This window comes from Chrysochloris asiatica, unplaced genomic scaffold (genome assembly GCF_000296735.1).
Source record: "Chrysochloris asiatica unplaced genomic scaffold, ChrAsi1.0 scaffold00003, whole genome shotgun sequence".
In the NCBI taxonomy this organism is placed as follows: domain Eukaryota; kingdom Metazoa; phylum Chordata; class Mammalia; order Afrosoricida; family Chrysochloridae; genus Chrysochloris; species Chrysochloris asiatica.
The window spans coordinates 52,504,462-52,527,869 of record NW_006408521.1 but is presented as its reverse complement, the minus strand read 5'-3'; the positions used below and the strand labels follow the sequence as shown (position 1 = coordinate 52,527,869).

Genomic DNA, 23,408 nt, shown 5'->3' with positions numbered 1-23,408 from the left:
TTTGCTTTCTGTATCAAACATCTTTATCTTCCTCTCATTGAGTTCTGATCATCAAGCCATCCAAGCTAGGTCAGTCGGGCACTATCTGCAAGTTTGGGCATTCTTGCATGCCTCCCCCTACTTCATATCAGTTGGACACTTCACTCTCAGCTCTAGTCCCCAGTGGCTAGATCAGTGTTCATGGGCTCAGGAGTTCCCAAGTGTCCCCAAACTTTGGGCCAACCAGCCCTTCCTCTTTTCTCTCTCATCTCACTCAATTGTTACATCTTTAAAAAGACACTTTAAGATCATTATAGGGGCTGATGAAAGGAGATGGAGGTAAGACTCTTGTGGTTTGATAGTGAATAATTGCTATCAGGACTGACTTTGAGTGTTGGAAATGTAAAGGTAGACATTTTTTAACAAAAGGAGGGGAGTGGTTGATTTTGTAGTCCAGGAGCGGAGGTCCCTGGGACCATCAAGGGAGAAGAGCAGAGGTCCCTGGGACCCTATCCAGAGAAGCCGTGATGCCAGAGATGATGACGTGGAGAGATGGAGCAGCTGGGGACTCTGGACTCTGGGAGGGAGAGGGGCTGTGTGCTGATGGACAGGGGGCAGGTTTGCAGGGTGTGACCTTTGGTTGATGATGCATGGAGGGGATTGTAATCATTGCAATGAAACGATATACGATAGGATGAATGTAAAGCTAATGTTCTCTCATGTAAACTATCATACAATTCACAATAAAAACTTAAAAAAAAGAATAAGATTATAAAATTATTAGATGGCTGCCGTAACCCTGACCACTACCACTACACTCCTATGCCGTGTTTGTATGCGATCACTATGGTGCAGATAAGTCATGATACTACAACATTCCATGTCAACAAAATCTTCACAGCACGTCAGATGTTTTGAGTTGTAGAGAAAGTGGGGTCTGCAAGAATGTTTCTCTTTAAAAAGTAAAATAAAATAAAGTTGCCACTGGCGCAGCTGCGGCTCCTGATGACCTCGTGGGTAGCAGAGAAGAGCTGTGCTCCACTCGGTTTTCAATGGCTGATTTTTTGGTAGCAGATTGCCAGGTTTATATTTCAAGGTGCTTCTGGTGGATTTGAACTTTAAACCTTTTGGTTAGCAATCGAGTATGTTATCTTTGCATGAGCCATTGACTCCTCTCTTTAAAAATCAAACCAAACCAAACCGAACTCACAATCACCGAGTCGATTCCTACTCATCACAACCACAATTTATAGCTATAAATCTTAACGGAAGCAGAATCAGTCTCCCACAGAGCAGCTCGTAGGTTTGAACTACTGAACTTGCAGTTAGCAGTCCAGTGCCTATCAGGACTCGTTTCTCTTTAAATAGGGTCGTTATATTTTGCTCAGTGGGGCACTGCAGGATAAGTACTAACCTCAAAGTCAGTGGTTCAAACCCACCAGTCACTCCTTGGAAACCCTACACAGGGTCTCTGTTGTTGTTGTTGTTATGTGCCGTGGAGTCGGTTCCGACTCATAGCGACCCTGCACAGGGTTTCCGAGGCTGTAAATCTTCACGGGAGCAGAATGCCTCATCTTTCTCCCACGGAACAGCTGGTAGTTTCGAACCGCTGACCTTGTGGTTCGCAGCCCGATTTGTAACCACTACGCTACCAGAGACACAGGGTCTCTAGTAGTTGGAATTGAATCAGTGGCACATAATAACAGCATATGTAAATACATTTGAACATTCAAATTGACCTGAGAAAAGATAGAAACCCTAAATATACCATTTCACAGAGGAAATGATCAAAGGCATTATTACTTCAAGAATACCAAGTCCTGAGGGTTTCACGGAGACAGCCCACAAGTCTACAAAGAGGACTCCATTCCAGTTTTTAAAGCTGCTTCACAATAGCTTAAAAGTAGAAACCTGAGTTTTTTCTATGAAGCTGGTATAACACTGATGAACAAAACTGACAAAAAACTATACAGAAAGGAAAATACAGATCCCAATTATAGTGCTTCTGAGGCTGTAAACTTTATGGGAGCAGAAAGCCTCAGCTTTCTCATGTGGAACAGCTGGTAAGTTTCCAACTGCGACCTTGAGCCACTGTTTTTAAGTGCTGTCGAGTAGGTTCCGACTCACAGTGACCCCATATAGGGTTTCCAAGAAGCAGCTGGTGGGTTTGAAGTGCTGACCTTGTGGTTCATAGCCCAGTACTGATCCACAGTGCCACACCAGAAGTCATGGCTTAAAATTGAGATCGACCCCTAATTACCTTAAATTTGGCAATGAGAGGTATCCAGAAGGTGGCACTATTCCCACATGAATATATCCTACCAACTACAGCACTCTAAGGAGCTCTGGTAGCGTAGTGGTTACGAATCAGGCTGCAAACCTTAAAGGTCAGCAGTTCGAAACTACCAGCTGCTCTGAGGGAGAAAGAAGAGGCATTCTGCTCCCGTAAAGATTTACAGCCTCGGAAACCTTGCACAGGGTCGCTGTAACTCATGGCACATAACCACCACCACCACCACCAAGGAGCTCTGGTGTGGCGCTGTGGGTTAATGCGTCAGACTGCAAAGCTGTTTGAACTGCAAGGTTTGCGGTTGGTGGTTCAAGCTCACCAGCTGCTCCTTGGAAACCCTATACAGGGTCACTATGGGTTGGAGTCGACTCAACAGCATTTCACAACAACTAAGGAGCTCTGGTAGTGTAGTGGTTGAGTTGGGTTGCTAATCTCATGGTCAGCAGTTCAAAACTACCAGCTGTTCCGTGGGAGGAAGATGAGGCTTTCTGCTCCATACAGAAGTACAGCCTCGGAAACCCTGTGCAGGGTCGCTATGAGTCAGAACTGACTCCATGGCCAATAAGCACCACACCCCTACCATGAAGTTGGGTCCTGACTCCCAGCAGCCCTGTGACATTGAACAGGACTGACCCCAGGCCTCCCGAGGTTAGAAACCTTTACAGGAGCAGACCATCTCAGTTGTCCCCCAAGGAGCTACTGGTAGGCTTGAACAGCTGCTCTTGCTGTTAACCCATGGCACCACCAGAGTTCTTTAAATAGATTGTGGTAAGGAGGCAATATTCACTTTAAAAGTCACACAATGGAATACTACGATTTCATCAATCAAAACTGTAAAGGTAACTTCAATTTAGCCATGCTTTAAATATCTTGAAAAAAATACATGTTCATCAATTTTAAAACAATGGAAGATAGCTGAAAATACCAAATCATTTGAAAATACCAAATCATGTAGGACTGCCTGGGTTGGTGCTTTAGAAGAAGCAGTGGGTTGTTAATCCCAAGGTCAGCAGTTCAAATCCACCAGTCACTGTGGGAGAAAGAAAAGGCTTTCTGCTTCCATGAAGATTTTCATTTTCAGCCTCAGAAACCCCATACAGCAGGGGTGGGGAATGACCAGCTGATGGGCCGTATTAAGGTAAAATCATTTTGGTCTGGCCCTGCCAAGGCAACTGCGGTTCCAGCCATCACATTGTTGTTGTTATATGCCGTGGAGTTGTTTCTGAGGCTATAGATCTTTAAGGGAGCAGAAAGCCTCATCTTTCTCCCACAGAACAGCTGGCAGTTTCAAACTGCTAACCTTGAGATTAGCAGCCCAATTCGTAATCACTACGCTACCAGAGCCATCACATTAGGGGTGAGTTAATTCATGTTTGACCAAATATAACAAGCTAATTTTTTTAAGTTGATCATTTCGTATGGCCCCTGAGTGATGTTATAAATTTTGGCAGAATAAAGGTTTCCCACCCTGGTATATAGGGTCACTATGAGTCAGAATTGACTTGATGATAGTGTTTTGGGCTATATTTCCCTGCAGTGCCAAGTGGACTGTTAACCACCAGGTCAGCACTTGAAACCCCCAGCAACGCTGAGGGAGGAAGAGGAGGCTTTCTGCTTCTGTAAAGATTGAAGCCTCCGAAGTCCACCCAGGGCTGCTCTAAGTCTGAACCCATTCAGTAGCAGTGGGATATGGACAAAAAACCCTCCTAAAGCCGAGGCGGTCTCAGGCAGCCTGGTGCCAGTCAGAAATGTCACAGTGCCTTTGTAAGTGGTTACTTCTTTCCCTGCTAACTCTTAGCAGAACTTTTTGATAAAGGCACCAGCATCACTTCAAGAAAATTCTTGCACTGCAGAGAACAGGAAAGGGAAAGGTAAAAAGGAATCTTTTTGTTGCAGTGACGAAGTTTAGAACTTTCTCATTTAGAGTTTCTTACTTAAAACACAAAAGATAAAATTACATTCAAGGGGCAAGAAGTTGTACTGGTTAATAAAAATTACCAAAGTTTAAGAGAAATCCTTTATCAATCCAATTTCTTTTAAGGAATGTTTAAAATTCTTTAAATATATATATATTTTAAACTGCCTAAAGTGAGGGATGGCAGAGTGAGTTGAATCGAGGCCTAGAGTTCCTAGTTTAAAATCATCTAACATATACACACACATACACACATACTTGTACACACACATATACACACTCACAATACACATGTAAACACTCATACATACATGCACACACAATTCACATGTACACACATGCATACATAAACATGCAGTATACACATAAGCCCATATACACACTCATGTATACACACAGGCACACTCACACACATATACATGCACACCTACAGTCATACATACAAACATATGCATACACACAAACGGTTTACAAAAGCTGAACGACGTCTTAAAGATCAGCCAGTCCATGCCCTTGTCATTTTGTTGTTAAGTGCTGTTGAGTCAGTTCTGACTTGAGAGACACTACAACATAGGGTTTCCAAGGAGCAACTGGTGGGTAGCAGTCCAGTGCTGATCCTCCAGCCCTTGTCATTGGTGGTGGTGTACCATCGAGTTGGTTCCGACTCAGCAAGGCTGTATAGGGTTTCTAAGGAGCCGCTGGTGAGTTTGAACCGCCGACCTTGCAGTTAGCAGTCCATTGCTGATCCTACAGCATGACACACCAGGACATTAGTCCTAGTGAAAAGAAATTGAGATGGCAGAAAGAAGGGGGCTTGAATGGAACCATGGGGCAAGTTAATGAATGGCAAAGCTTAGCTATTTGTTTCTCACCGTACTAGAGAATCTGAGGAGGTTTGGGTGGTGTTCGGGTCTTATTTAGTCTTACTTTAACACAACACCTTTTCCATGATTGGAGAGCTGTATGTGTAGCTGGTGAGTTTGAACTGCTGACCTTTGAGGTTTGTAGTCCAGTCCTTATCCTACAGTGCCACACCAGGACTCCCTAAATGATTATATATCAATAACATATCTTTGTAGAAGAGCATAAGAAAAAGTCCACCACTGTACAGTAGACTCCCATCAACACTCAGGAAATCAAATGACGTATTGCATTGGGCAAATCTGCTGTACAAGACCTCCTTAAAGTGTTCAAGAGCAAAGATGTCAGTTTGAGGACTAAGTTGTGCCTGACCCAAGCCATGGTATTTTCAATAGCCTCATAGACATGTGAAAGTTGGACAGTGAATAAGGAAGACCTTAGAAGAACTGGTACTTTTGAGTTATGATGTAGGATGAGAACATTAAAAGTACCATGGACTGCCAGAAGAACAAATCAATCTGTGTTGGAAGAAGTACAACCAGAATGCTCCTTATAAGCCAGGATGTGGAGACCTTCTCTTTCATACTTTGGACATATTGTGTATCAGGAAGGACCGGTACCTGAAGAAGGGCATCATGCTCGATAAAGTGGAGGGTCAGTGAAAAGACGAAGACCCCCAATGAGCTGGACTGGCACAGTGGATGCAGCACTGGGCTCAAGTGTAACAACAATTGTGAGATTGGAGCAGGACTGGGCAATGCTTCATTCTGTCGAGCATAAGGTCACTATGAGTCATACAAACACAAAGGCACCTAACAACATAGCTCTTAAGTCGGGCCTTTGAAATGTCTCTACCTCTTGGGGTCAGTCTTGTGCTGATCTTCCTGAGATTACTGTTGTACCTGCTTTGTCGATACTTTGCCCCATGGTGCTATTCAGGTACCCTTTGTTATGGGCACTCGATTTTTTTTCACTAGAACTGATAAGGGCTTGGATTGGCTGGTCTTCAAGATGTCACTCAGCTTTGGCTAAATAAAAAAAAAAAAAGGAACAGATCAAGATGTCCACGTTGAGTCAGTGCTGAGCACTGAAGGATAAAGGTACCAGCGTACCCTACATGTAATGGTCTCGGTGAGAGGACAGAGGTTCCGTTGACCTTAGCTGTGTTCAGAGGACAGGGGAAGAAGCAATGGCAAACAGTAGAATCTGACAACGGGGACAGCACATGGCACGAAAGAAGTCATCTAAAAACACCCAACGTTTCTGTGTAGTGAGACCACCACAGAATTCCAAAGTAAACATGGGTACACTTTTCTCCAAAGTGTAAAGTTGGACATTATGTGCAGGGATGGGTAGGGTGGGGGACTGCAAAAAGAAAAAGTTCACGGAAACATTCCATTATCTTTCCATTCCATTTTTCACAATCTTTTTGAAGCACCTCATCTTAATCCCTCATCCAAGCAGGACTTGAACTCTAACTGGGTACTGGGCACTGCAGTGGGCTCTGGAACACGTAAGGTGTGCACCAGCAGACACAGCTTGTTACTAATGATTGCTTTTCAGGAAGTCTCTCACCCAGGAGGGGAGTTTGGCTCTCCAGCGTCCTCTGGGGACCAACGGCCTCTGCATGAGGCCTGACTCCCGTGTCAGTCTAGCCAACAACCAAGCTGCATGCAGTCCAGACGACTCAAGTTGTGCTTCGTATTTCATTTTGTCTTTGAGAACTTCTTTTCTTTTTAATTACGTAAAATAAGCAAGCTTTTTGCTTTAAAATCATCTTTCCTTATATACTTTCACATAACGGTATGGCTCAACGATCCACACCTTTGAAGTTCCTTAATCATTCTACTATGGTGTTAGTGAAGAATAAACCATGGACTACCAGACGAACGAACAAATCTGTCCTGGAAGAAAATCAGTCAGAATGCTTCTTAGAGCCAGGATGGTGAAACTTTGGACCTGTCACTGGGAGGGACCAGTTCCTGGAGAAGAATATTATGCATGGCCAAGAAGAGGGTCAGTGAGAAAGAGGAAGACGCTTTGCAAGATGGACTGACAGCTGATGATGTGCCCTGTAAACTTTCACTCAATGCAAAATAAAAACATTTAATTAAAAAAAAAGATGGACTGACACAGTGGCAGCGACAGAGAGGACGGTCCAGGACTGGGCAGTGTTTGCTGAGTTGGAACTGACTCAACAGGACCTAAAACCACCACCATGCTTCCTAAGATGACCAAATACTGGTTTCTCCTGACATCTGTAAATTCAAGTCAATTAACCCAAGACCTTCGGGACTTGTTCTAGTTCCTTGTTCCAAACCCAACGAGAAGTTAGATGAACTCTGAGTGGTTTATTCTCAAGTCATTACCGTGTTCAACCAGTTGGACACAGAAAGACCACAGACGTAAGGACAAACCCTGGGAGGACCCGCAGGACCCCGTCCTGGAAGACAAGTTTCATACAGAGAAAAAGGCAGTCCACCGTAATAAGGTAACCCAAGCCATTGTTTGGACAATTCAGATGTGACATTATTTACAAGCTGGTGTAAGTTTTAAAATAATGAAATAATGATTGTCACCGAGTTAGAACTGTATTAAGATCCGTATTAGGAGGCTCTGAGAACCACCACAACAGTTCCCTATGCTGTTGGAGATACGGGCAGTTCTAGGAAAGGTCCCCAAAGAGCTCATCTGTTGCTGCTGGGAAGTATATGACATTAAAAACACCTAAAGATCCTAAAATGAACATGCAACGGGAAGGCAGTACCACAGACAATGGTTCTGCCCCTGACTGGTACAAAGTGACTACGGAGCATTTCTTACGACATCTTTGTGGAAAGAGGACTTCCAAAAGAGCCCTTGTTACAGATGGATTCGCAAAATTGGTAACTACTTAGATTCCTTAGATTCTAATTGTTTCAGATAATAACTGCAGGAGAGGAAAATTCTAACTACAACTTCAAGAAATATTAGCTTATGAATAAAAAAAGTTGGGTGGTGCATTCTGTACGTGATTTCTGGCACTGACAGATATTAAACCTCTGGACTCCAGCACTGTAGGAAGGGGAAATGTCTCTCTCTCCCCAACAAGAAGTTGACCTAGAAAATGAAATGGAGAAGCGGTGATAAGTACGAATTAAAAAACAAAACTGTGAAATGGCAAAAAAAAAACAAACTAGAAATCGCAGCATGTCAAATTCAAGACTGTCTTCTCAACGCCGATGGTGAAGCCAGAGCTGCAAACACGGTGCTTGCTCAAACGGATCTGTTATTCAGCCCCCAAATCAACAACTCTTTCAGGAGGCACTGACAGTTACCACAGCCCACAAAGAGATTAAGATTTGAGGACATTAGTTTCTTTCAAACATACTTATTGCACAGGCAGCAGAATGCCAGCATCCGATGTCCTACTGTAAAATGCTTTCCTCCTGAATGCATGAAACCACACTACTGAACTAATAAAATTATCCCAGTGTTTACAACCAACCACGTATGACTTCTGAGCACAACAATCTTACAACATCCCTAAACAAAATGAAAAAACACAGGCACTTGGATCAAGGTTTTGGACAAAACTCGGAGGGCACAGTGCAGGGTAAAGGCTTTACATATAAACCGTCTTTACATATTAACTCGAGGCCTTTCTCTGATCCAAATATAGAAACCAGAGCTAGTTACAGAAAAATCACATCTCCCTAAAATTTCACACCAAATCACAGTTTTCATTGAAGAAAGCTCTGACTTTTACAAATCCTGATGAAGTGTTTTCAAATCAACAATACAAGCCACACACCAGTCCACCTTTTTTGTTGTTTTGTTCAATGTTGTTAACTCGGTTCGACTCACAGTGACCCTGTATAGGGTTTCCAAGGAGCAGCTGGTGAGTCTGAGCCGCTGACCTTGTGGTCCAGTGCTTTATCCCACAGTGCCACCCCGGGACTTCTACCAGTCCCCTACCAGAGTCCAATTACATTCTCTATGCAAAGCTGACCACTCACCTGGAGATCCCTGGCATCAAAAATGGTTACATTCTGCACTGCAGTCTAATACATTTCACAGTACCAGTGACATCGTAAGTTTGGATATCCTAGTCTGATATTATTCCATTCAACATTATTCATCAACCTAACAGTGTGGAAATACCACACATTTAGAAGAAGGTCATAGTAGCATTTTTAAAAGGACCAAATGTTTAATAAGCATTTTTAATGTTTCATGTTGTTAACCATTTACATTGTCCAGTTCACTAAGAAAGGAAAATCTCACACGCACATTTTTATCACCCACAAGGGAACCCACAGCTGTTCAGACAGCTGGGAATGAGTCACTATGGTTTTTTTGCTTTTGCGTAGAACGAAGCGCACTGCATTTGGCCACTCCCTAAGAGTCTTGATTGATCAACTTAGATAGAGAGCATTTAAGAGGCAGTATAACATGTGCATTAAAAACCATTTCACCCTTTAGCATCTTTGGCGAGAAGCCTCCATAGAGGGAACGAAGGGACGGATGAGGCAGGCAGGCGCCACGATTCCATCTTCACACGTCGCTGACTGGGAGGCTTGCATCATCCAAGTCCACGGGGCCGCCATCTTTTTCCTGAGGACCGTTTTTACTGGGAGGGTTCAACAGAGCATGCTCAGTCACTTTGGAAGCTGGTTCTCTTGGAGAGACAGTCTGCATCTTGAAGTTCCCTGGCTTGACCTTGGCAAGAGACTCGTAAATTCCTCGTTTCTCCACGGCAAAGCTTGAGACCAGAGAGCTGCTGCGAGTGGCCGTGGAATGTGAGGGGGCTGCGGAGGAGGCACGGGGGGGCCGGAGAGCATGTGTGGACTCTGCAGGGCAGGTGGAATGCTCCTGCAAAGAGGAGTGGGGGTCAGACAGAGTCAACCATGAATGACAAGGTTAGTAGGTCAGCGCGAGACTTGATTCTCTGAAAAACAGACACGCAAGACACACAGGCGCACACCAAGCAGAAGCATGAGCGGTGGTGGCATCGACAGGCCGGCTCCTCCCCAAGCAAAGCAGTTTTAGGGGTGAGTTTAAAGCGATGACAGCCAACAACACTTCCACAAGGAAACCAGTTCTGTCACCAGAGCTGAATCTGGCAGCGAATGTCACTCTGAAGACTCAACCCAACCAGTCTACACTGGACTCGTTTCCAATGGCCACTGAACTAAACTGATATTTCATGTAAAGGGTACATTATAAATCAATACTGGGCCTTATCCCACATGCTTTAGAAAAATAAAAATGCAAAATGTCAAAATGATATTTGCTTTGATAAGCAGACAAATGCTGAAGTTCCTGCTTCTCTCAATCGCACTATAACCAATAAAAGCACTTTTTTTTCTTTTACTTTTTATTTGATTTCACTTACTTAGTTTTGAATACATCATATACTCATATGGTTCCAGATTTTAAAGGTAACAAAGCGTACTTAGTTAACAGTCTTGAAAAACGGCAGTAGAGAATTATGAATTTAGAATATCAATTTCAGTATGCTGCTAACTAGATCAAATCTGAAGGTACCCTGAAACAGGGCCATCCCCAATGCACAGTTCCAGCACCCTGTGTTCATTATAATAGAAGGTGCTTTGACTACTACAAATGACCCAAACTGTCAATTCCCATCAGAGGTTAAAGTTCACCTGAGATTTTAAATGCCAATGACAGAAACGCACAGCTGACCCAATGCAGAGGCATGCGTAAGTTCGCGCGTACTGCCAGAGCAAAGGTGCGTTTCAAGTGTTGTGTATGTATATATATATACATACATGTGTGTGTGTATATACACACACATATATAAAAAAACACTTCAAAATACATAAAACATAGAAATCTTAACTGGTAATTCAGTACACGAATTTTGAAAAGATGGTGTGATGACTTCTTCAATTTGAGAAGTTGCATCGTTTTTTCCCCTTTAATACACAGATCCAACATGATGACTGATGCGGAAGGACAGTTAGTGTGGACAAGGTCAGTACGGTAACTGCAAACAGCAGCTGGGTTAACTCAACTTGACAGGACGGGTTGTGAGCAGTGAGTGAGTCCGGCCCTCTAGTAAGAAGGCACGTTTGCCTGAGCGCCCACGTGCGTGCTGCGTTCACTCGTGCTGGATGTGTACCTCTGAATACAAGGGTTCGACAGCCTTCTGGCCTGCCGCACCTGGAACACAGTGCAAAGCTAAGATTAGAGGTTACCTAGACTGGGGAGAGGGAGGAGAAGAGCAAGTTTGCCGATAGTCACAGCTCGGAAGCCCCATTTGCCCCACCACAAAGCACAATACACAAATGCCCTCTTCCAGCGTTTCCTCTTCCCAGCAGACACTGTTTTTAGAGAAAGTCTCATACTTGACTGCTGATAAGGCCACAAGAAACACAGGCAGTTACAAAATTAACACCTAGGAAAGGGACTTCTTAGATACTCTCCTAGAGTATAGGAGTGTGACTGAAACAATTAAGTCAGGAGAAAAATGGATTTCTAGCTACTGATTTCTAAGTATTGTTACCAGGAAATTATATTTATACAACACTGTTGTTGTTAAGTACCATCCAATCGGTTCCAACTCACAGCGACCCTATATAGGGTTTCTAAGAAGTGGTTGGTGGGACTGAACTGCTGACCTTGTGGCGCACAGTCCAGTGCTGATCCTACTGAGCCACATCAGGAGTCCATATACATTATCACGACCAGGAAAAATTTCAGAAGTTCAGCAAATCTAGCTTTATAATAAATTTAGACAATAAAGACATCTTGCTACATGCAGACTATATTCTGCAGACAAAAGTGCTACCTATCCAGGTATGTGTTGCTTGATGCCCAAGGTACGTTCTGTGAAACAGGGTATGATGTGGTTTGGACACTGTGTGAACACCTTAAGAAGACCTTGAGAGAACCAGCTTCTGGTTGTCCTTGTCACTGCTGCTGGTAGAGGCCAGAGGAAGTCCCCCGGCAAGAGCAGAATAAGAGGAAGCAAGTAGGGAGGGAGCAGAGTGCCCACCCTGCCTGCTCTCTGCCCACCTGAGGGGCACCTGATACCTGGCCACCTCATTTATACCCCACCCAGAGGCCAGTCCTCCAGAGTCTGGGTTTGGGGCTTATAAACTATTAAGGGAAAAAATAAACAAAAGAAGAATTGGTTTTCCTTAAAAAACAAAAACAAAACCTTATGGGACCACATGATATAAATGCAGTTAGTTGGATTTGCCTGAATGGACATTCAGAGACACATACTTGGATCTCAAACAACTTAGAAGCTTTCATTCCCCAATAAGAATTCCTGTTTTTGGAGGAGAGACTACTACTGCAAAGCTAAATCTTACTCCTGTGATGTACTCGGACACCATAAAAATAAATAAAAGCAAAACATTTTTCTGACTATTCTGAGAATATTTACTCTGAACTGCAATTCTCCTGGCAGCACAAAGAAACTGGGGCAGTAAAAGGAGGCAGGCTTTTAAACTACCCTACACGGACACAAGACGGAAAACCTGAAACAGAAAATGCTGACTTTGAGCACTAGAAACTATGCATACATCTAGGTGATCACCGGGCTAATGGCGCTAGTCAGCCCCCTCCCCTTTCAAAAAAAAAAAAATCAAAACCCAACCTCACTGAGATGTGTGGACTAAAGAGGGGACGGGATGTTCACAAACACGTGCAATGCTGTGAGGAAAGGTGGCCAACATGATCAGGCCGCATCGCAGCAGACTCGGACTCGATGAAGTTTTACTAAATCTAGACCTAATGACTAGGGAGAGTCCCTAAATCAAAGCAAGGAAACGTTCAAAATTTAGTTGCTCTGTTTGTGCACTGAAGACAATACAATGCACAGAAAGTTACGTATACAGAACACTACAAGTAAGCAGTAAATTAGAAATGCATTCTTCTTGGCAAGTCCAACTGGTAAGAAAGACAGCATGCAAATACATCTCAGTACAGAGAGCAACCAGGAGGATTAGGGTCAGAGGAAGGAAAAAAACTCCAGGGTGGGGGACCCAAGGGTGTTATCACTCCAGAGAGCAGGACACATACAGACGCTGCTGACCGGCCGGGTCCCCGCTGTGCGACGATGGCTCCAGACACGGCTTTAATCCAACTGTGCATCTCCTCAGGGCTGTCAGCCTAAAGAAAGGAGAGGGTTCAGTCTGCCAGCTCTGCCTCAGAGGCGTAGCTGCTGTAGCTACAAACCCAGCTTACAGTGCCACCCAAATCATCAATCCAAGGCCATGGCTTCCAAAAAAAAGTTTAGAGATCACTTCTGAAAACAAGGTCCTGCAAGGTAAGTGATCACACACAGAAGCTGGACACTTACCATTTCAGTACTGGACCTATCAAAAAGTATCCATGAGGAATACTTCTCAAGAGAAAACAAGGAGAGAGCGTCAAAGGAAGGGCTTCTACTTTCAGCCCCAGCTCTAAGTTCCACAGCGTCATAAAGAGCCAGGCTGCCATCACTTTCAACCGTACTGTCTAGAAACAATTTCTGGGAGCACCTTGAATCTTTAAGGAAGGATCGGTAGTCATATTTCAAAATATTACATTTCTCTGTCAAGACCTGCCTTCCAATGTGAAGTTACAACTTTACTTTAACACAAATCCAGTTAAACGAGGCCCTGGAAGGGATGCAGATGCAGACATACACTGCTTGCTTCTATATTCTAGAATAAAGATGGCCAGAAATTGTACAGATATACAAGATCACATTTTTTAACCCATGAGATTAACACAGACTTTTTAAGAGGAAAGACTCAATTTAGGCAAAAGGGAAGTGTATACCGTCATTGTTATTAAACAGGAACATAGTTCTAGAAAGCAATGGAGGAAAATAAAGAAGTAAAAAAGGTTTCTCTCTAGCTAGAAATGTACCCTAAAGAAATAAAAAATTCAGATAACTTTTGCCTACACAGATGCTTACCACCACAGTGTATCTTAGTGAACATCTGAAACAAGGTGAGTGGCTGCTCAGAGACAGTGATGAAGACACAGTTGAATTGTGGACTGTGCATACAACCAACTGTGCTGGAGTGCTAGCAGGTTTTTGGGGAATTCTTGACGACATCTAAGATACCACAGTACACTCAGTACAAGCCCACTTGTTAGAGGATCGGCCGTAACAAAAGAAGCACAAGAAGAGTGGTGCTTGAATGTGTGTTATGGAGGCTTCATAAGTTATCTTTCTCTCTATTTTTCCTATGTTCTGTGTACGCATACATGGTGGTGGTGGTGGCAGGTCTGTGCCGTGGAGTTGGCTCTGACTCATAGCGACCCAATGTAGGATTTCTAAGGTTGTGAATCTGTATGGGAACAGAAAGCCTCATCTTTCTCCCGCAGAACTGCTGGTATTTTAGAACTGCTGACCTTGAGGTTAATAGCCTGAGTCGCAACCATTGTGCTACTACAGCTCCTTGTAAGCATATACAGCATTTAAAATTTTAAAATAAATGCTTTGAAAAAAATCTTTCCATCTAATGAATCCAATGTGCTCATCAAAAAGCATATTTTAAACTTAAGATACAGGAAACTTAAGATCTACTGTCTCTTCTAAATTCTGTTTAAGTCATTGTTTGTTATAATAAAGCTACCAAAATAAACAACTGTTAAAAACAGAAAATAAAAATCTAAAATTTGTGCAAAAATAATCCAACTTAACGGTACATACTTAGCATCTAAGTTGAGAATGCATTTCCCTTCTTCCAAACATTAGTTAGCTCTATGTCATTAACTCTGAGCAAAGAACATGCTCATCCCCTAACCCTACACAACCTTTCAGCAAGTTGGAGAAAGACAGTTAACACATTCCTTAAAGTTCATAAACAACAGGCTTGCTTATGGTTCTATTTTACCTCTACAATTAATCATTTCTTGTTAGGAGGATCTATCATCTCCAAATAAGTATCTTACCTGCACGTAGAAAGTTCGAGACGTCGTGACAATTTCAAAGAGGTTGTCCCTCATCATAATGTCACTGCAAAAAATTACACAGTTGTACTTAAACAGCAGTTGGTTGACGTTTTACTTATTTACCAAGTATGCATCCAAATATTAAAGGTGATTAACAAAACCAAATTTATCTATTCTTCAATTTACTTTGAACTTTTGGATTAGAGTTAAATCTGTATTTACATTCATGGAAGCAAGATTCAAGAATTCAAACAATGTATACATTTTGGGCAAATCTGCTACAAAAGACCTCTTAAAAGTATCAAAAGCAAAGATGTCACCTTGGGGCCTAAGCTGTGCCTAACCCAGCCATGGTATTTTCAATTGCCTCACATGAGTGCAAAGCTGGGAAATGAGTAAGGAAGCCTGAGGAAGATTGGATACATTTAAATGACGGTATTGGTGAGGAACACTGACTATATACCATGGAATGTCAGAACATACAAACCTGTTTGGAGGAAGTCTGACCAGAATACTCCTTAGAAATGAGAACAGTGAAACTCTGCCTCATATATTGTAGCTGCGCTACTAGGAGGGCCCAGGAAGGGATCACACGTGCTAAAGTACAGGGTCGGTGAAAAAGACGCTTCTCAACAAGATGAGCTGTTACAGGGGGGATGTAACATAGCTACGATTCTGCGTATGGAGCAGGACTGGACCGCTTTGTGTCAGAACCAGCTCAACAGCACGTAGCATCAGACGTGATATTTATCAGTGCTTGTTAAGTGCCACCGTATCTGACAGTACAATTATAAGCTGCTATATGAGGCGTTTCCCTTTGGATCAGTAAGTTAAAGGGTCTATTTCCTAATTTTCTAGCTTTCAAATAAAATCAATTATTTTATCTAAGGGTTTTGAAAATTCAAACATATGCAATTATAAAGAGACAAAAATGACAGAACCAACACTGAACATAGAATCTGTAAGCACGGTTCAAAGTTGTGGCAGAGAGCAAGTCAGAGTTGTCCCTTACCTTTGCTTACATTCCTGGACTTTATGAACCTCTTTAAGCGGTATTACACGGAGAGGTTCCTTCTCCTGCCAAAAGAACAAATTAACGGATATGTGACAGTTTGGGGTTGACTGACCCCTTAAGGACTAGCTATCCTTTTTAAAAATTAGTCTTACAAAGAACTTTATGGAAAACTTTATGCTTCCTTTTTGAAGGACATCCAAAATAGAAATCTACCTTTTCAAACCATTCTGCATCAGAAAAGTTCAAACACTATAAACCATAGATACACTTTGATCTGAAATAAAAACGGGTCCATATTCCAAATCCATGTTACTTTTGATCTTCATGATACGGTTGTTGTTAGGGGCTGGTAGGTCGATTTATGACTCACAGCAACCTCATGTGACAGAGCATAACTGCTCCACAGGGTTTTCTAGCATCTCTGCTGCTGCAGTGGCTGCTAACCACAAGATTGGCAGTTCAAACCTACCATTTGCTCTGTGGAAGAATGACAAGGCTGTTGCCTGCTCCCATAAAGATTTCGTCTAGAGCCCTCTACATGAGGAACTTACTTGATGGTAATGAGTGTTGTTTTCTTCAATGTTTCCCAGAGCAGCCTGTCAAATCTTCCTCCTGCAGAGGAGCTGATGAGTTTGAACCACTGACCTTATGGTTAACAGTAGAGCGTTTAACCATTGTGGCACCAGCGCTCCTTTCATGACACTACAGCTTACTAGAAAGAGCCCCTGTGTAGTGCTGTAGGCTAGGCACAGACTGACCTATGGTCAGCAGTTCAAACCCACCAGCTGCTCTAAAGGAGAAGAGGGAGGATTTCTGCCTCGGAACTCCCCCTCCTGCAGGGTCGCTAGGCGTGGGATTGATGTGATGGCAGTGGGTTTGGTTTCTTAGTTTTTATAGTTTATTACAAGTCAGTAACCATTAGCTTTTTCTCCAGTAGCTTCTGCCAGCTCAGCGAGTGCTGTACTTCCTTTTTGAGAACAGTACCCTAACATACAAGGGACCAGACGTGTGAACGTCTAGTCTTCTTACTTAAATCTGTCATTTTCAGAACATCACTTTTATGTGAATTCAGTATATTAAAAAAAATCGTTTACTGAACATTGGGAAACAGAGATGAAGAATCAGTAGTTGGAAAATATGGCCCTGGTGTCAGAAACCATGCTGGAAGATGGCATAACAGAATTCTAAAATGACTTATTCATTGCAAATATCTTTTTTTTCAACAACATAGAAGGTGACTATACATATGGAATGGTGTCCTGGTGTGGTGCTGAGGGATAAGCACTGGAATGCAAGGTGGCAGTTCAAATCTTACCAACTGCTCCTTGGAAACCCTACACAGGGTTGCTATGAGTTGGAACCAACTCTATACATGTGGACGTCATCAGGTGGAATATACATGAATCAAACTGACTGCACCTGTGGGAAGCGATGATGGCGAAACTCAGTACCATCAGCCAAAACAACAAGTCCATGAGAGCCACAATAGGACCTTCAATTATATTCCACCGAAAGTTAGAGACCATCTCAAGAACAGGTGTGGTACATTAGACACTAATGACTGATGATCAGGAGAGTTGTGGGAGGACATCAAAAACATCATATAAGAAAGCAAAAGGTCATTAGAAAGACAGGAAATAAAGAAAAGATCAAAATGGTATTAGAATAGACTCTGATGAAACTTGCTCATAAATGTAGAGAAGCTAAAGTGATTCGAAGAAATCAGGATGTAAAAAGACTTGAACAGGAAATTTCAAGGGCAGCTCAAGAAGACAAAGTCAAGTATTATAATGAAATGTGCAGAGACCCAAAGTCAGAAAGCCAAATGGGAAGAACACACTCAGCTAAAGAACTTTAAAGAACTGAAGAAAACATTGAAGCCTTAGGTTGCAATATTAAAGAATTCTATGAGTCCTGGTGTGGCGCTGTGGGTTAATGCACCAGACTGTGAAGTCGTTTGAACTTCAAGGTCGGTGGCTCAAGCTCATCATCTGCTCCTCGGAAACCCCATACAGGGTCACTATGAGTTGGAAGCGACTCAACGGCACTTAACAACAGCAAGATGGGCTAAATAATAAATGAAGCAGGAAGCATCAAAAAAAGATGGAAAGATTACACAGAGTCACTGCACCAAAAAGAATCGGTTGATGTTCAACCATTTCAAGAGGTAGAATTTGATCAAGAGCTGATGGTCTACAAGAGAAAATCCAAGCTGCACTGAAGACATTCATAAAGAGCAAGGCTTCAAGAATCGATGGTTTACAAAGAGAGATCTTTCAACAAACTGAGGCAGTGCTGAAGGGCGTTTGTCTGCTGGCACAAATTTGGAAGACAGCCAGCCACCTAACCAACCAATGAAAAGAAATCCATTATTTGTGGTTATTCTAAAGAAAGGCAACCCAACAGAATGCGGAAATCACTGAATAATATCGCTGATATCACATGCAAGCAAATTTTGCTGAAAATCACTTAACAGTACATGGACAAGGAATTTCCAGAAATTTAAGCCAGATTCAGAAGAGGACATGAAACTAGGGATATCACTGCTAACATCAGATGAATTTCGGCTGAAAGCAGAGAATACCAGAAAGGTATTTACTTGTGCTTTTTTGACTATGCAAAGACATTAGACTGTGTAGATCATAACAAACTATGACAAACACTGTGAAGAATGGAAATTCCAGAACATTTAACTGTGCTCATGAGGAATCTGTACATAGACCAAGAGGCAGTCAATGAACAGAACAAAGGGATACTGAAAGGTTTAATATCAGGAAAGGTATGCACCAGGTTTATATTCTTTTATATACTTAATTCAAGAAATAATCCAAGAAGCTGGATTATATGAAGAAGCACTAGATTAGAGGAAGAATCATTAACAACCTGTAATATGCGGATGACACAATCTTGCTTGTAGGAAGCGAAGAACACTTGAAATACTTATTGATAAAAATCAAAGACTACAGCCATCAGTATGGATTGCAACTTAACATAAAGAAAACAGAAATCCTGAATTAGTAAATAATATCATAACATAGTGGTTACGAATCAGGCTGCAAATCGCAAGGTCAGTAGTTCGAAACTACCAGCTGTTCCACGGAAGATGAGGCTTTCTGCTCCTGTAAAGATTTACAGCCTCGGAAACCCTGTACAGGGTCGCTATGAGTCGGAACTGACTCCACAGCACATAACAACAACAACATCATGATAAAGGCAGAAAAGAATGAAATTGTCTTAAGTCTTCATTTTGCTTGGCTCCAAAATCAATGGTCATGAAAGCAGCAGTCAAGAAATCAAGTTTGTGCAGCATTGGGCAAAATAGTTTTTTTTTTTTTTACTTTTTTATTGTGACTAAACAAAAATTTACAGACAAGATCTTCAGTTTTACAGTCATTGACTCCTACACTGTTTCACCTCAATGATTGCAATTCCCTCCTTGCACCACCAGTCAGACTGAGTCCTCCCTGTGGTTCCTGTGTCCATTCAATCCACCTTCCCATTCCTTCTCAACTTTGTCCTGAGGTCAATCTTGCCCTTTTGATTTTGAATGATTGGCAGTTTCACAGTATTGCTGTCCTCACTTCTCCCCTATACACCCTATACAGCTGCATGGCTGAAAACTGGGCTGTGAGGGTGAGCTCCTTTCCAAATGGGAAAGGTGATTGAGGGAGGGCCAGAGTCTCAGAATCCCCCAGTAAGCCTGATCTTTTTTTTTCAAAATTTGTTCCACGTTTTCTCCCACTCTATCCAGGACCTTCTACTGTGATCCCTTTCAGAGCAGCTGGTAGTGGTAGCCGGGCACCATCTAGCTCTTCTGGTCTCAGTCATGGAGACTGAGGGTCACATGGTCCATTAATCCACTGGACTAACTGATTCCAAGCCTCTTCAATTCTCCTCACTCTCATTTCTTCGGCACATGGAGAGACAAACAGCTGCCCTTAGATGATTGCTGCTCATGAGCTATTTTAAGACCCCAGATACTATTGAGCAAAGTAGGATGGAGAACATTGTCATTGTGGACTATGTTATGCCAATTGACCATGTGTCCTAAGAGTATGTCCAGCAACTTATTGTCTTAAGATGTTTGATAGTATCTTAAGAAGCTTTCATCACTCTGCATAGATACTCCATCACATTCGTACCTGTGTTTGTAGGAAAGGTAAAATACCCAAGTGCAAATATCCTCTTTCACATGATTTATTTATTTGTGGGTATACTCCCACTCTTCCTACCATACACATTCAGTCTGTGTCTCTGTGTATTTACCCTCAGAACACTGTTGTTCCAAGGTTGTGTATATAACACTGTTTACCTGTCCCCTTTTAGCTCCTGCATACCTCCTAGCTTCATAATTCTTCTGCCAACCTCCCTTTTTTTTTTTTTTTTTGCATATTGCCCTCCCTGTCACTCAACATGTGTCTACCCTTTACTTTAGCCCAGGGGTGGGGAACCTTTTTTTTTTTTTTTGCCAAAATTTATATCATTTGCGGGTCATATGAAACGATTAATTTAAAAATTAGCCTGCTAACACCCTCGGAAACCCTGTACAGGGTCGCTATGGGTCGGAACCGACTCGAAGGCACTTAACAACAACAACAATATTTGGTCAAACACTTAATTAGATGCCCATAATGTGACAGATGGAACTGTGGCTATCTTGGCAGAGCTAGACCAAATGATTTCGAGGGCCTTATAAATGGCTTGAGGGCATGATGTTCCCCACCCCTACTCTAGCTAGTGAATTACTCTCCCTTCCCTTCCACTCCTGGTAACCGTCAAAGAACACTTTAAGTATGAAGAGACTTCTTCAGAGTGTTAAACAGCAAAGATACGATTTTGAGGACTAAGGAGCACCAGACCCAAGCCCTAGTATTTTCAATGGCTTCATGTGCATGTGAAAGTTGGACAATAAATAAGGAAAAACCAATGCACTTGAGTTATGGTGTTAGTGAAGAATATTTACATTATCATAGACTATCAAAACAAAACAAAACAAAAAAACATATCTATGTTGGAAATACAACCAGAATGCTCATTGGAAGCCAGGATGGCGAGACCTCTCTCTGACTTTGAACATGTTTCAGGAAGGACCAGTCTCTGGAGAAGGACATCAAGGTTCCATGAAAAAGACCCCAAGAGAGATGGACTGACCTAGTGGCAGCAATGGACTCAAACCAAACAATTGTGCTGCTATGAGGAAGAACTTGACGGCACATGACAATAACATATTCTAGGAAATACTACATTCCGTATTCCAATGACTATATATGTGACAACAGGAGATTAAGACACAGCATCATTTTATGGAAAAAAGTAAACCATGTCAGTGCTTTCATATTAATTATGTATCTTTTTTTTTAAGTTTCTAAAAATTTTATTGTGAAGTAGTTTCACACTATATGAGAGTTGTCAGGAGCTCTGGTAGTATAGTGGTTATAAGTTGGGCTGCTAACCTTAAGGTTAGCAGTTGAAACTACCATTTACTCCACAGGAGAAAGGTGAGGCTTTCTGCTGCTGTAAAGATTTACAGCCTCAGGAAAACCTGTACGGTGTCGCTATGAGTCAGAACCGACTCCACGGCACACTCCTACCACCACCATATAAGAGTGGTACAAATAGTACAGAGAATTCCTATATACCTTGCAGCCTGTTTTCCAAAATGTCCTGTTCACGAGCTGGGCTCTTCCTCTAAGGAAAAGCTTTTCTTCTCCCTTCAGATGCTCATGGCTCCTACTCTGTTCTATGGGTTATGATCTATTACTATCATTACTTATTTTTTTGTTCAAATTGTCCCAGTTTTTGCTACTGGGAGCCCCTTCAAGCTGGCTTCTGTGTCCTTCTGACATGTCCCCATTTTTATCTGAGCTGCTTCTTACTTTCTGGCATCACTAGATGTTCTATGCACAGCTTGTCCCTTCTCTGCCCAGATCTGAAAGCAGCCACTCCTCGAGGGGCCCTGGCTCCCTGAGAGCTAGAGAATGGCACTTAGGCTGCTTTGGGGACTATAAACAGAGGCCGATTGCCCATCTCTTCACTCAACCACAGCTGGAAGTTCTGTCTCTTCTGTTTTCCTTTTTAGCTCAGAGGACTCCACCGTTAGACGGATGTCTCCAAGTTCACCCAGCCATTCTTCTATACATGGACATCTTCGTCTATTCTAATTTTGCAATCATAAATAATGCTGCAACGGAGGAGTTGATGCACAGGCAGTTTCTTATTGTTGGAAATGTATCTCTGGGTAAATTCTAGATGTGGGAGTGCTGAGTTGAAAATAAATGCGTCTGTAGCTTTGTTAGGTAATGCCAGATTCCCCTCTAAAAAGGTTCTCCCGATTTGTATTCCCAGCAGGAGCAGTATGTGAGAGTACAGTTTGACCAACAGTATGTGCTTCATCCTTTTTAGTCTCTGCCAACATGGCAGGTGACAAGTGTACTTTTAATGTGAGTTCTCTAATTATGAATAATGTTGAACTTGTTTTTATATACTGAAGGGTCCTATTAAATCTGGTAGTGTAGTGGTTATGAACTGGGCTGCAAATTGCAAGGTCAGCAGTTCCAAACTACAGCTGTTCCGTGGGAGAAAGATGAGGTTTTCTGCTCCCGTAAAGATTTACAGCCTCGGAAACCCCATGCAGGGTCACTACGAGTCGGAACCGACTCCACAGCACATAACCACCACCACCATTAATCTGTGTCAAAATAAACTGGCTATTCTTAGCTTTTGCAAATGCATCTACCAGATACATTTCCCCTCGATATTCTCTTTCCTTCAACTTGGAAGCAAGCATAAACTTATCCAATGGTTGAAAATGCCGTTCAAAGAACTGATTTTCTCAAACCTTTTCAGAGTGAGTTGCTGGTCTAGGCCCCATTATTCCTGTGCATTTGCATCAAACAGGCTTTTTCTCTTAAAGTCACAACACAACCATCACAACCCACAAAGCAGTCCCCAGATGTCTTCTTTTCAGAATCACAAATAACATTTACGGATCATCCCTCTTCCTTTCAGTCGGGAAGGAGTCTTTCCTCATTCTTTATCTGACTTTCATACTCTTGACGCTTTGGGAGATGACAGGCCTGTTATGTTGTCGAATGACTGAGTGTGGGGGAGTCAGATGTCTCCTCAGCTTAGACGCTGGTTCAGCACCTCTGACAGGAACGCTACGGGAGTGATGCCACATTCTTGTCATTCTATCCCGTCAGATGGGACATGATTCCAACTTTCACCAATGATGCTCATTTTAATCACCTGACCACTTGATTAAGGTTCATCTCCCAGACTTCTTCACTGTGATGTTCTTCTTGTCCCTCATTTGTAATTTGCATATCTTTCATGGGGAGATATTTGAAACTAAAGAAATACTTCATTCCTACTCAGACATGGCTTCCTATTTCATTTATCCATTTTGATGTTCCAATTGTCCCACATTTGGTCAGGAAGGA

General features: G+C 42.4%; 1 protein-coding gene across 2 annotated transcripts in view; it reads right to left on the bottom strand.

Annotated features, from left to right (window-relative positions):
• Positions 1–9,413: 9,413 nt before the first annotated feature.
• Positions 9,414–23,408, bottom strand: part of PLEKHA1 (pleckstrin homology domain containing, family A (phosphoinositide binding specific) member 1) — a 51,957-nt gene continuing 37,962 nt past the window's right edge. Inside the window, exons 8-12 of one of the 2 annotated variants that reach the window (XM_006831424.1) lie at positions 15,964–16,028; positions 14,952–15,015; positions 13,083–13,172; positions 11,066–11,213; positions 9,414–9,899 (exon numbers count right to left, since the gene is read on the bottom strand). In XM_006831424.1, coding sequence (XP_006831487.1) covers positions 11,106–11,213; positions 13,083–13,172; positions 14,952–15,015; positions 15,964–16,028 — 327 coding nt within the window. In that variant the 3' untranslated portion in view covers positions 9,414–9,899; positions 11,066–11,105. The remainder of the gene's footprint in view (positions 9,900–11,065; positions 11,214–13,082; positions 13,173–14,951; positions 15,016–15,963; positions 16,029–23,408) is intronic. The other variant, XM_006831423.1, reaches the window with a different exon arrangement.